Source organism: Kogia breviceps, chromosome 4, assembly GCF_026419965.1.
Source record: "Kogia breviceps isolate mKogBre1 chromosome 4, mKogBre1 haplotype 1, whole genome shotgun sequence".
Taxonomy (NCBI): domain Eukaryota; kingdom Metazoa; phylum Chordata; class Mammalia; order Artiodactyla; family Physeteridae; genus Kogia; species Kogia breviceps.
The window spans coordinates 169,998,563-170,012,628 of record NC_081313.1 but is presented as its reverse complement, the minus strand read 5'-3'; the positions used below and the strand labels follow the sequence as shown (position 1 = coordinate 170,012,628).

Below are 14,066 nucleotides of genomic sequence, written 5' to 3'. Positions count from 1 at the left end.
TTCTATCATGATCACCCCCATTTTACAGCTATGGAAACTGAGGCTATGAGGAAATCTCTTGTCCAGGGTCCCATAGGGAGGCAGGGCTGCTCACACACAATCTTGGCCTCTACCTGAAATCATGGTCCCAAGCTGGCCCTAAAGTCTGAAGCCCAGCACAGTGGGGTTCCAATAAGTCAGCTCTGCCCAGGGTCGTGTCTTTGCACTTGGAGTCCTGGCCTGGAAGGGAGGACCCTAGTCATGGGACACACAAGCTCCCCCTGGGCCTCCTCAGCAAGATCATCACCGATCCCTTGTCAACTTGGCTGCTGAGTGGTTCTAATGGGGGTCTTCTAGGCAGAGGGATGTCCGGCTGGGGACCTGGGCCCCTGGCCTTGGCCCCATGAACCATCTGATCTGACTCAGCTGACTGCAAACACGGCAAGTGGCTGACACAACAGAATCTGGGCCGTGGTCAGGCTGCGGCTGAAGAAGCCACAGGAAAAGCACACAGCTGCCTTCCAGAGGTCACAGCTGGCAACTGGAAGCCTGCAATCAAGCCGATTTCCAGCAGGAAGCTCTGGCTCCCCAGGCCACATGGAGGGGAGATCAGTGTGGCCTGAGTTTCCTTGAACCTCACTCCAGGGTCCAACCCCCTTTGGAGGCCTCTCCCCAGACGACCCCCGGGCCTTCCGGGTTCAGTGTGTTCCAGATGGACACGATCATCTTCCCTCAAAATGTGCTCCTCACTCCATGGCCATGTTTCTGCATTACCCACCTCTCCTTCTGCCCTGAGCCACACAGCCGTCCACACATCCATTGAGTGCCTACTGGATGCCCAAGCATTTCACTCAAATGCCCCTCACTGGCGCCTCCTGCTATGGCCGCACTTTACAGATGAGGAAACTGAGGTTCTATTAGCACGAGTCCGTGTGCCCTACGCACAGTGAGGCCAAACAAACCAAAACGTCAGAGTTTGGAGCAGAGAAAGGTTTATCGCAGGGCCATGCAAGGAGGCGGGTGGCTTGTAAACTTGGGGATCAGAAAGAAACCCGAAATCCCCGAAGGGTTTCAGCAGAACATTTTTTTGCCGTGTGGCCTCTCCCGTTGCGGAGCGCAGGCTCAGCGGCCATGGCTCACGGGCCCAGCCGCTCCGGGGCACGAACCCGCGTCGCCAGCATCGGCAGGCGGGCTCTCAACCACTGCGCCACCAGGGAAGCCCTCGGCAAAACAGTTTTAAAGGCCGGAGATGGGGGTGGGGGGGAGGTGTTGGTCACAGGTCTGTGATCAGCTCGTGCACAGTTCTCTGCTTGGCTGATGGTGAGGTAACAGGGCGGTGTCACAGGGGTTAACGTGATCCATCCTTAGGCGCCACTAGGCCTGGGGGCTACAGGCTCATGGTCAGCAAGTAGTTAACATCTTCCATTTGGTGAGGGAGGCATTTCACATCTGTAAAAACAACTCAGGAATGAAAGGCCCCATGGGGTCCTGCTCGCTTACAGTTCAGAGGGTTTAGTGGAGTCCTGGGGTGGTAGGGGCAGATTGTTGGAAGTAGGAGCTGGTTCCTGGGTGGAGCTAGAACAGGGACCTGGTTTGTTGGCTGGGGCAGCCTCTGGTGGCCAAATGGGGGGACTGCAGCCTTAGTCTCGTGGGTCCATCCAGATCGTCTCACCGCCCCCCCACCCCCGCTCCCACAGGCTATGGTCCCTCCTCTGACCCCTCCATGGCTCCCTATGGTCCCCTTGGCGGGCGGGGGGGTGGTGTGGGGGGCAGGGATGCTAAGTGAACCCCTGCTAGTTCACCAGGGAGACCCCTGAATTCAAAACCCAGCCTCTTCAGTCAGACCCAGACCCTGTCCTCAGTCCAGTAGTCACCTCTCAGCCTCAGTTTCAATGCCCTCGGCCTCTTCAGGTCGTGGTACAGATGAACATAAAGCTGGCATGCACTAGGCACTCAGTAACTACAGTTGTCACCCTCAGAAACATAAAGGAGAAGGGCAGGGACTTGAGATGGGGTGTCGCAAGTAGCCGCAGCTCCCCCTCCCACAGAATCTCGCTAGTCAGCAACCAACCCAGAAAGTCCTGAGGCCATAATTAGGCAGAAACAACCCACCTCTTTTTCTGGGAAAGCAAAAAAGGAAACTGAAACTGGCTCCGTTCTGCCTGCAGATGCCCCATTCAAATATCTCGGAGTCAGAGGATCCTCCTGGAACTTGTCATTGGTCAGCACAGCTCCTATGCTAATAAGGGATAGCCCCAGCCCAGAGGAGGTTCCAGCTCCCCTCGCTAACTCCCGTCCAGACTCCCTATGGGCAGATCTGGAGGGCACCTACTTTTTATTACTACAGCCCTGGGCCCACGGTCGACCACTTAAATGAGTCGGTGCTGCGTCGCTGCGTTGCAGCCACGGTACCTGTGTTTCCTGCTGCTGCTGCTGCTGCTGGTGATGGTGATTGCTCTCCTTGTACCCCTGATCATCTTCGCCATCAGGGCCAACAGCAAGGGCTGCACGGATGGCCTCCAAGCAGAGCGGGAGTGTCAGAACCTCACGCGATACGTGCAGCGCCAGCTAACCCAGGCCCAGGAAGTCTTACACAAGACGGAGGTCCAGGCCACCACCTGCAACCTGACGGTGGTAAGCCACTGCACCCCCTAGAGAGGGCCCTGTACTTGCAGGGGTTCTTACAGGGCCTACGTGGAGATCAAGATAGACCTTAAAACTCCCCCCTGGATGTCCCCACCAGGGTTTGGAGACCTCTAAACTCTCTCCAGGGTGCTAGTGTGGGGTGGGGCCTTAAAACTCCCCAGAGCACCCAAATCAGGGGCCTCAGTATCCCTGCTAGGATATGGGGGTATCTCCAGACTCCAGGGCACTGGTGTGTGGGAGCTAGAAACTCCCCTCGGGCCCCAGTCTTGGGGGAGCAGAAGTCCCCTCTAGGGGTTGGGATCGGGACCTCTCCAGGTCCCAAAGAAAGAAGAGGCTCTTGATACTTCCACTGCATCCTGAGAGACTCTGGAATTTTCATCTGTGTCCTGATATGGGGGAACCTTGAAACTCCCACAGGACCTCTACTTGGACTCCGAAATGCCCCCTGCGTTCTGGTTTTGGGAGGACCTCTCATTCTTCTTGGGCAATAGTCCGGGCGATCTGGAAACTTCTCCTAGAGTTTGAGCATGGGGAGCTTCCAAATTCTCTGGGGGAGGGCCTCAAAGCTCCCATTTCGAGGATCACACCCTTATCGGTGGCCCTGGGAGGGTGGGAGGTTGTGGCCACTCTTCAAGGTGGGAGACTGAGGTGCAGGGGACAGTCGGACTGGAAACTGAAGGGGGTTTGGAGCCGAGCTCCTCTGATCCCAGGGCCTAAGAAGGGGTCCAGGGCCCAAGGACAGAAGTCCAGTTTCCCACACGCCACCCCCACCCCCGCGTCGCAGGTGACCCTGAGGGATTCTCTGAAGATGGAGCAGGCCCAGGTGGCAGAGCTTCAGGGTGAGAAAAACACAAGGCCAGTCAGTGTTCCACGGAGGGGGCTCAGAGGGTTGGGCCAGTTATTGAAAAGGACTAAGGAGGGAGGGTCCCAGGGTTGGGGTCGGGAGGGAGGGATGGGGCCAGATTCCATTTGGAGTAGGGGATGGGGAAGCACGCCAGGTTTTCCCGCGTGGGTTGAATGAGGGCGGGGCTAGAGGCGGGGACATGTCCCGGGTTGGAGCCAGGTGAGGGGGCGTGGTCAGTGTGTTGACGTGCCCCTTGATTCTGTACCCGACCCCACCAGGAGAGGTCAAGATTTTGAAGCAGAATTTGGAGGACACTTTGGAGGAGGTGCAGCGACTAAGGTCCGAGACAACCGCCCCCACCCCGGCCACTCCCCTTTCACCCCACCCCGAAGACTCACGACCCCCTTGTCTTCGAAAAACCCCGTTGCTCAGGGGGCAAAGTTTAAGTCCCAGCCTTGTCCCTTGTGTCACACAGCCATGGGGTGGCCGCTGCCAGCTCTCCTCCCCAGTGACTTGGTGGGGGAGGAGTGGAGATTCTTAGGGGCGCAGCCTCCAGCTGCTGGAGCCGGCCTGGCAGCTGCCTGAGTTGTCCCGATCTCTACTCCAGAAGAGGGAGTGAGGCCTCAGCTGAGAACAACTCTTCTAGCTGCTTGAGCGTCCTGTTCGCTGTGGTCGTGGTCGTGGTCCTCAAGGCTCTGCTGATCTGAGGTCCCAGGAAGCCGGCCGGTAAGGAGGGGGCAGCTCCGGGGGAAAGAAAGCTGGGAAAGGATGGGAGTCGGGGATGGGTCACAGTCTGGGGAGGTGACCTACCTGCGGGGCAGAGGGCTGGGCACCGAGGAGAAGAATCTTGGAGAGGGAGGGAGAGCCCAGTGAGCAGGGAGGGGATTGGGGGGGGGCGGTCCTGGAGCGCGACAGGGCTTGAGGGGGCGGAGCCCGTGTTGTACCTGCCTCTGAGTCCCTGTTTTGATGTCTTTTAGGCCACAACCTGGACTGGTCCTGTTCCCTCTCTGCTTCCCCCTTTGAGGCTTCCTGACCTGACCCATTCTGAGGGGACCGCATGGCAACACGGTTGTGGGGAGGAGAGGGGGGAATGGGGTAGCCTAAGGGGTCCATGGGGCAGCTCTGGAGGGATACCTTGGGCATCGAGAAGTAGTAGAGTTGGCCCAAGGCTGCCCTAGAGCTGAAGAGGGCATGGGGGTGGAAGGTGGGGCACCTGCTTCTTGCTGACATGGTTTCTAGAAAGTCACTTTATTCTGGGGTCTTTGGGCTCCAGAAATGTAAACACCCCTCTTGGGGGGGAAACTTTATTCTCAAGTTTTTGGAGTGTTATTGTGTCACCCCCAGGCATGTGGGGCGGCTACCCTGCGGGCCAGGGTGGACACCCATTGACATCCACATCCAGCTTTCCCTGCTCTAGAATGTTCTCAGGAATCCCTGAGGTTCTGGCAGTCACCACCCCACTGCCTCCCCAGCCCTCTTGTCCATTTGGATCGTCTTAAAGAACTCTACACCCTCATCAGCCTGCCTGCAGTGTTCTGCTCTCATCTCCTCGCCGGGATCTTCTGATGGCGGCAGTCCCATGAGGAAACCGAGGCTGTGATGAGGGAGACTTTGTCCTGGTTCCCAATCCCTTCCCACAGAAAGTGCAGGGCTGGGATCAAACCTGGATCTGCAGACACACACAGGCCTGTGTCACAATGCCCCCTCCTCCTCCATCCCCCAAACTCTTATTCATCCTGCAGTACCCAGCTCTGGGAGCCCCTCCTCCAGAGAGCCTCTCTGTTTCTCAAAATTGAAGGCCACGGGGAGTTCCCTGGTGGACTAGTGGCTAGGATTTTGAACTTTCACTGCCGTGGCCCAGGTTCAATCCCTGGTTGGGGAACTGAGATCCCGCAAGCTGCATGGCACGGCCAAAAAAAAAAAAATTGGAAGGTGTTCAAAATTGAAGCCTACCATCTGATAAACCCTTCAACCCACTTTCTTGGATCCTCCCATGGCCCATAATTCCTTCCTCCTCTGTTATCTTCCTTCCTCCAAGTTCCCCTGGAATCCTGACTATTGTCCGGGGCAACTTCTTGTGCGTGGCTGGGGGTGGGGGCAGGTCCCTTGCATCTGTCCAGAATTCCCAGAATTCTGCACTGCCCTCGCCATGGTCCTGAGCCCAGATGGTCGGGCCCCCCCTCCATGGCTCACTCTGCCCTCCCAGGGCCCCCCAAACCCCATCCCTGCCACAGGCCCCCCTGACACCCCCCGACCCCACCCCCGACCCCTAAGTTCCTCTGGCTCCACCCCCTGTGACCATTTCTCTGCATTCTGATTTGTCAAGTTCCTTCCTGCCTCATGGCCTCAGCTAGTCTCTACCTGCCGCTCAGAGCACCAGCTCCCCACTCTGAAGTTCTAGAGCAGGGTTTCTCGGCCTCCAAACTCTTGACATTTGGACCATTCTCTGCTGTGGGGCCTGCCCTGTGCACTGTAGGATGTTGACCAGCATCCCTGGCTTCCACCCACTAGAAGCCCATAGCACCTTACCCCAAGTTGTGACAACAACAAAAATGCCTCTAGACATTACCAAGTTTCCCTTGGGGGATAGAATCAATTCCGGTGAGAACCTTGGCTCTAGAAGGTGAGGCTTGGGTCCTCATCAGCTATGTGTCCCCAGCTCACAGGGGGTCTCAGCAGGCACTCCCATGGAGTCCCTTTACAATGACTGAGTCATTTCACCACCACCCCCATCAGCAGCCCCATCTAACAGATGAGGAAACTGAGGTCCAGAGGAGTGACTGGACTCGCTCAGAGTTTCTCAGCTGCTCAGGCAATGGAACCCTCTGCTTCCAGCAGGTTCTCTTGATTGCCGGGAAGCAAACCTTTCTCACATGACCTCAGTCCTTTCCCATCCCCACTCAACATCCTTCCCCCCAACTCCCAGCTTGGGCTACTGGAAAGTCCCAAAATAGCTCCGCCTCCCACCCCCACCATACCTGGGCTGTGTTTCGCTGATGGAGGGGGCAGGTTTGCCCCAATATTATGGGTTTGGCCTGCTCAATTTCTTCCCCTAAATTCCCACCCAATGGCCAGAGTATAAAAGTCTCTCTTTCCTAAAAATGCCCCTCTTCCCTGGCCGGCTGTTGGGGGAATTCTGGCTTCAGCAGGAATCTGGCAGTGACCTGTGGCTGCTGTGTGTCCCTGGCCTGAGACTTAGCCTCTCTGGGCTCTGGTTTCTTAATGTGGAATTGGGGGGCGGGGGGCATGTCAGGGAGGGACACAGATTCTAATTCATAGTGTTCACTCAGCTCACATTTCTGCACAACTCCTGTGTGCCAGGCCCACGCGGTGGCAGTGTGAACAGGGCAGGTGCAGGCTTTGCTTTTTAGGGGCTCATCCAGTCTGATGGGGGAGGCAGCCAGGAATCAAACACAGGTAAAATGACAGCAGAGCTGAGAGCTGATCAAAAGGGGCCTGAGTTAGTGGGGAAGGGGGAGAGTTCTGGAGGAGGAGACACACTGGTGGACAGGGGAGAGCTGGTAGGAACTGTTAACTGAGCAAAGAGGGAGGAGAGGGCTCTCAGGCAGCCCTGGGGTAGGAATGCGCTGGCCTGAAAAGCGCTGAGGAGGGCTGGAGGGAGCTAAGAGCAGGAAGTGACATCAAAGACCTGCTAGGGGCCTTGCTGGGGAAGAAGAGGAGGGGGAAGGGTAAGATGGGGAGATAGAGGGGGAAGAGAAAAAGGGGGGGAGTAGGGTGGAGGAAGAGGAGGAGGAAAGGGAGGTGGAAATGGAGGAGGGCCAAGAGGGGATAAGGGGAAAGAGGGCGGACGGGGAGGAGGAGGATTTGACTTAGAGGGAAGTCTGGGGAACGGTGTGAACTCCCCTGGATCTGATTCACGTTGTAAGATCGTCCCCTGGTGGCCTAGTGGAGAACGGGCAGGGAGATGGGACGGATCCACCCTTGCGCCTACCCTCTGGTTCTCACAGCCAGTCACAAAAAGTGTGGCAGCCTGAACCAGGCCGACCTCAATTGCTCGAGTAGCCTCCCGTCTTCTAGGCTTGGTCTTTCCATGAACAGAATGGGGCCAATATACCCCCAGACCCTCGCCAAGCGCCCCCTGTGCAAATGGGTGCTTTGCGCAGATGTGCTCAAGTGAGTCCCACAAAGCCCTACGGGGCAGGAGCTACTGTCATCTCCACTTCACAGAGGGGGAAACTGAGGCTCAGAGGGTCACGTGGGGTGCAGATGCCAGACTGGAATCCAGGACCCCCCCCCAGCCCTGTCCTGGGCTCCACTAGCTTGGGCTGGCCCCTGGCGTGGGTCCAGCCCCTCCCAACAAACTCGAAGCCACCGCCAGGCAGGGCGGAACCGTGGGTGTCCCTGGTGCCCCAAGGTGCCAATTAAATGCCCGTGGCCGTCTGGGGCCAGAGCTGTGGACTGCGACATGGCCGAGCCGGGGCCGGAGCCGGGGCGCGCCTGGCGAGTGTTCGCCCTGTGTGGGGCCGCGGTGTTCCTGGCATTGGTGGCGGCTGGAGCAGCCCTGCTGGCCTGGAATCTGGCCGCCTCGGCCTCCCGGAGGCCTCACTGCCCAGAGCCTGGGGCCAACACCACGGCGCCGCCTGGAGACCTGGAGCCTGAGGTCGAGGAACTTCGGCGCCGGCTGGCAGAGGCTGCCCAGCGCGAGGAGGCCCTGACCAGGCAGCTGAACCAGGCCGAGGGTGTCCGACAGGAGCTGGAGGAGGCCCTAAGGAACTGTGAGGGCCGCCAGGTAGGTGGGCAGGGTTGGGGGCTGGGGAATCCAGAATATGGGGGAGAGGGTGCACACACATCCCTGGGGCTCCCCCCCGCCCCGCCCTATGGCTGGGTTTCTGCCATTCTTCAATTGAGGGAGGCAAATAAGAATACACACGTAGGGCTTCCCTGGTGGCGCAGTGGTTGAGAGTCCACCTGCCGATGCAGGGGACATGGGTTCGTGCCCCGGTCCGGGAAGATCCCACATGCCGCGGAGCGGCTGGGCCCGTGAGCCATGGCTGCTGGGCCTGGGCCTGCGCGTCCGGAGCCTGTGGTCTGCGGAGGGAGAGGCCACAGCAGTGAGAGGCCCGTGTACTGCAAAAAAAAAAAAAAAAAAAAAAAAAAAGAATACACACGTAATTCCTTCCAACTCCTCCAATGCCAGTTCAGCCTTGAGTCTACCTTCTGACCAAGAAGGTGTCACTGTTCTCTGCTATTTGCCAGATCACTGATGGTGGCTAGGGAAGCCTCAGACCCCTAAGCCCACCTGGGGAGGCCCTGTGCTAACCCTCCCCCTAGATACCCACTCAACATCCCACCTCCCAGCCAGTGTACAGCAGCCCTATTTCAAGAGAGGGACATTCATGTCACCTGTAATTAGGAGGCTAAAGTTGGCCTCTTGGGGGAGGTACCAGCCAGGTCCTGCCTTTTCCTCCTGCCACCCCCTTCAAACTCTTCCTTAACCCTTCCCAGCCCTGGACCTTGCAGAAGAATCATCCTCAAAGTCCCAACCATTCACGTTTATTGAGTAACTACTGTGTACCCCTGTGTCCCAGGCGCAGCAGAGGTTAGGCAGTGTATGAATTTTTGAAAATTCATGCCTTTCGAAAATTCATGGCTACACCTTTTCTGACTGCCTAAGGGAAAGGCCTGGGGCAGCCGAGGTTAAGAGCAGCCTGCACTGGGTTCAAATTCTGTCTCTGCCTCTTGATGGAGGATTCTCTGAGGAAGCCAGGCCAGTGGTTTTGCAGAATGTCTTGTTGCCGAAATCTTGGCCTCTGTATACCGGTACCAAATAGAAATATGGAGACAGAGTTTTGGAGGAAATAGAAAGAGTGGCTTTATTTCTTTGCCAGGCAAAGAGGGAACACAGCAGGCTAGCACCTCAAAAAAACTGTGTCACCCTCTCTGGGGGAATAGGGAGAAGTCTTATAGTCAGGGCTTGTAGTCTGGGGTAGGTGATAAGGATCAAGGCGGTGATGGACTTGCATTCTTCTTTCTTCTGGGAAATTTCAAAACGGCCACAGCTGACATCAGACAGCTCCATAACTGGGTCTGGTCATCTCCAAGATTATCGCTGGTGACCTTCTCTCTGAAATGAAGAAAGCTACAAGGGAGTGTTACAAGGGAGTGTGGGAGAAAAGAATGCCAGGGGCAGGATATAATTCACATTGAGTCAGAAAGTGATTAAGGAATTAGCTTTGTGTAGGACAATTCTAGCTGCATGCACTACAGATTAGTAACAGTTAAAGTGAAACTAGAATTGCTTAACTTCTATAGGCCTGCTTTTGCTGTTTCTATAGCCATTCACTCATTCCTTTGATTTCCCGGCTTGTTAGTAGGAAAGAAAAACCCCATTTTCCACTTCTACTGTAACGGTCTCACAGAGGTGACTAAGTATACCCTAGAAACCCAATTGTCAACCACCAAATTGGCTTGTGCTGGTCTGAAACCCCAGTCCGCGAGTCTAGATATAGCTAGGATGGGAACCAGATCCTGTCGGCAGAGCTAAACCTTTTCTACATCTAGTTGGCCTGGAGTAGGGGCCGGTTGACCTGGACACAGATCTTCCGGGCAGGCACCTGTCACTACTTGGTACCCCAGACTTCAGAGGCCACTTCTGTGTTTTATAACTACAGGACCCCAAAGGTCCAAATAAAACTCAAGGAACACCAGTGTAGTCTCAGTCTCTCCTAGAAAGGGCGGGGCCAATTAACTCCTTCTCCCCTCCCCCCTCCCCCCCTCGCTTCCCCTCCACTCCGCAGAGTCGGCTTCAGACCCAACTGATGACACTGAAGACTGAGATGGACGAAGCTAAGGCTCAGGGGACCCAGATGGGGGCTGAGAACGGGGCGCTGACAGGTGTGTTGGGGTGCAAAGTGGTGGGCAGGGCTAGAGGTCGGAGGAGCCTAGAAGGTTCCCAGCTACGCAAATGACACGTACAGGTACAAACGTAAAGCAGACGAACGCGAAAACTTGTGAAAGAAATGCACATAATATGCAAAGGTCATGCGAATGTCAGAAAACAATGCAAATACAACAAAATATGTACATGCCGTGTACGGACTCCCAAAAGTAATGTAAACCTATGAAAAGCTATGCAAATGACACGTAAAGGTCAGGCAAACAGCACACAAACTTAATTCAAATAAAACAAACCACGCAAATAGTAGGCAGACTATGAATTCGGAGCTGGTGTGCGAGGGGCAGGAGCCTGGTCTCCAGCCTGATCCTGCCCCCTGCGCTCGCAGAAGCCCTGGCGCGCTGGGAGGCGGCGGCCACGGAGTCTGCGCAACGGCTGGACGCGGTGCAGCGGCGAGCGAGCGCGGCGGAGGCCGAGGGTGAAGCCTGCGCAGCCCGAGAGGCGGCGCTGCGCGAGCACGTGTAAGCGAGGGGTGGGCGGGAAGGGTCGGGGGAGGGCGAGCCCATGCCCCTGCCCATGTGGGCGGGACCTTGTGGAGAGTCAACGTGAAGCTCAGGAGTTAGAACCTGGGGGGCGGAGGAGGCGCTCTTTGGGGACGGGAATCCCCCACGTTAGCGCTGGCACTCTGGAGGCGTGGGTCCCTGGGGTCGGGCGCATATTGGGGGCTCCAGGGAAGGCGGGGAGTGCAAGTGGAGGATGCAAGAAAAATCGATTATCGAGTGAGTGGCCGGGGGCCTGGAGGCGGAGCTTCTGGGGAAAAGGCTGGGAGTCCATGGGGGGTGGTCCTGGAAATGGCCAAGGGTGGAGAAGGGATGAGGGATCCTGGAGCATGGGATCTCTGGGGAGGGGGCGTTCCCAGGAAAGGCGGAAGAATGCTGGAGGGTCTCTGGGGAAGGTGGGTCCAGGTGCTGACGGGACCCTCCCTCCTTCCCGGCAGTTACGCCCTGGAAGCCCAGACGGGCCCCCAGCGCAGAGTGCCACACCCCCGGACCCGCTCCGGGTCCCGACCTCGGCCCAGCCCCCGCTCGCGCTCTCGCCCGGGAACCTCCGGGGGTTGCAGGCGACCAGCGCGGCGCGCAAGAGGGTGAGTCAGACCCCAGCTGGATCAGGGCTCGAGGCCAGGAGGACAGACACTGCGGGCCCTGCTGGGACACTTACAGAGGTACCCACGCTGGATGAGATGTTCAGTCGACACCCAGCAACGCTCAACTTTCGACCGACAGCCGCCCTGAACGGAAACTGTGCAGAAAGAAGACCCGACCCTCTTTCCTTGACCATCTAGGGCTTATTTTGCAGATGGGGAAATTGAGGTCCATTTGGTCACAAGGTGAGATAGTGCAGAGCTGGGACTTAAGTCCCCTCTAAGGACAAGGACAGTGTTGCCCTCATCCCACAGACGTGAGGACTTAGGGTCCAGCCCTGACCTGGGAGTGACCTGAAGGGGTTACTTCTCCTCTCTGGTCCTCAGTTTACCTTGCCTGTAAAATGAGTGATTGGAATGGTGAGAGACAGCATATCCTTGACACCAAAAGCTGACAAAAATGGCACAATAGGAAAACTACAGACCCCTCTCCCTATGAAGAGGGTACAAAACTCCCAAATGGAATTTTAGCAGAGAACCAAGTAACACATTTTTAAGATACACCATAACAAAGTGACTTATGCCTGAGGTGCAGAGATGGTTCAATATTTGGAAGTCTGGTAATAAAATTCACCATACTAATGGATCAAATGAGAAAAATTCTGAAAAGCTCATCAAAATAGCAACAATTGCATGTAAGTGAGCTTATACGGTATTGTCTTTCTCAGCCTGACTTATTTCAGTTAACATAATACCCTCTAGATCCATCCATGTTGTTGAAATGGCAAGATGTCTTTTTTATGAGAATATTATGAGTAATATTCCATTGTGTGTGTGTGTATATATGTATATATATACATATATATATATATATATATATATATAACATCTTCTTTATCCATTCATCTACCGATGGACACCTAGCTTCTAATTTCCAGACCATAATCAGATTTTGCCAACTGTTCTGATAATGTCCTTTGTAACAAAAGAGTATCCTGGCTTACACATTGTATTAATCTGGAACATTCCTCAATCTGTCTTTACCTTTCATGACACTAGCATTTTTTTAAAAGCCCAAGCGAGTCATTTTGTGGTGTCTGAGTTTGGGTTTTTGTGATGTTTCCTCATGATTAATTGGCATTTTGGGCAGGAATGCCTCAGAAACAATCAACCTGATAATATTGTCTGCTGTTGGTATGACTATATGTAGAAAACCCAAGAGAATTAATGGAAACTTTCCTATATCTAAACAACTGGGTAGAAAATCCTCTCGAAGAAAAGAAAGATCCATTTCAGATAATTTTTTATATCCAGGAATAAACTACGTTCCTTATTTTGTAAGGATCTATTCTACATTAATTTTTCAAAAAATAACTCAGTAGAAAATGGGCAAAGAACATGGGCAGCCTGTTCATAGAAATATATGAAAAAGGGGCCCGATCTCACTGCTAGAGAAGAAATGCAAACTGATACCGTTTTCTACCCTTTAGTTTGTCAAAGACAAAAATGAAAACAAATTAAAAGTTTGTGAATATGTTGTGTTGGCACTGCTGTTGGAAAGCAAGCAGTCCCACACACTGACGATGGGACTGCTCATTGGTACAACCACTTGGGAGGGCAGTTTTCCAGAATCTCTCAAAATTAAAAGGGCACATATTGTTTGACCCATCAATGCCTCTTCAGGCAATTTTTCTGCAACCATATTATTTTAATTTAAAAAAATTTTAATCTACAACCATATTTAAATGTATACAGAATGATGGACTGAATGCAGTAGAGAATCCTGTGTTGGATCCTGGAACAGATAAACACTTAGTGAGGAAATCAAGGAAAGTCTAGAGTTTAGTTAATAGTAATATACAAAGATTAATTTCTTAGTTTTGACAAAGAAATTGGAAGAAGCTGCATGAGGGCTATTCAGAGACTCTGTATTATCTCTGCAAAGTTTCTGTAAATCTAAACGTGTTCCAAAATTAAAAGTTTACTTTCAAAACGATGAGGGTGGGGGAGAGGAGAAATGAAGACATTATTACCACATTCTTGGTAATTGCAAAAACTTGGAAACAGCCTCAGTGTCCATCAGTTGGGGACTGTTTAAATGAGTGTCCGTCCGTCCACACCATGGAATGCTCTACAACTGGTTTGTGTGGGTTTTTTTATTTTTCGTTTTTGGCCAAGCTGCCCAGCTTGCAGATCTTAGTTGCCTGACCAGGGATTGAACCTGCGCCCTCAGCAGTGAAAGTACAAAGTCCTAACCACTGGACAACCAGGGAATTCCCACTATGAAACTGTTAAAAAGGCCAAAGTTGATCTTCTCTGAGACGCATTAATGTAAAAAGCAGGAGAGCAATAATTTGTGTACGTCTTTTAAAATTTGGGACTGGGGGAAACTTTTATCCAAATATCTCTGAAGGAAACACTGGTCACAGCTGTGGCCTCTGGAAAAGGAATCAGGGTTCTGGGGATCGGCAGGGGAAGCAGTCTCGTGGTCCTCTGTATACGTTTTTGTAAAGTTTGCATTTTAAAAATCAAAAAGAGGGCTTCCCTGGTGGCGCAGTGGTTGAGAATCCGCCTGCCGATGCAGGAGACACGGGTTCGTG

At 54.1% G+C, this 14,066-nt stretch overlaps 2 protein-coding genes across 2 annotated transcripts; both read left to right on the top strand.

Annotated features, from left to right (window-relative positions):
• Positions 1–1,871: 1,871 nt before the first annotated feature.
• Positions 1,872–4,776, top strand: BST2 (bone marrow stromal cell antigen 2). Its single transcript, XM_067033318.1, is given in 7 exon segments — positions 1,872–1,896; positions 2,227–2,381; positions 2,383–2,613; positions 3,410–3,464; positions 3,748–3,808; positions 4,077–4,195; positions 4,447–4,776. Coding segments are annotated over 6 exon segments (627 nt in total). The 3' UTR covers positions 4,177–4,195; positions 4,447–4,776.
• A 3,119-nt stretch (positions 4,777–7,895) lies between these two features.
• Positions 7,896–12,115, top strand: CCDC194 (coiled-coil domain containing 194). Its single transcript, XM_059060290.2, has 4 exons — positions 7,896–8,219; positions 10,228–10,324; positions 10,714–10,846; positions 11,323–12,115. Exons 1-4 carry the CDS (start codon positions 7,896–7,898, stop codon positions 11,471–11,473), a joined length of 705 nt encoding a protein of 234 aa, XP_058916273.1. The 3' UTR covers positions 11,474–12,115.
• Positions 12,116–14,066: the final 1,951 nt, after the last annotated feature.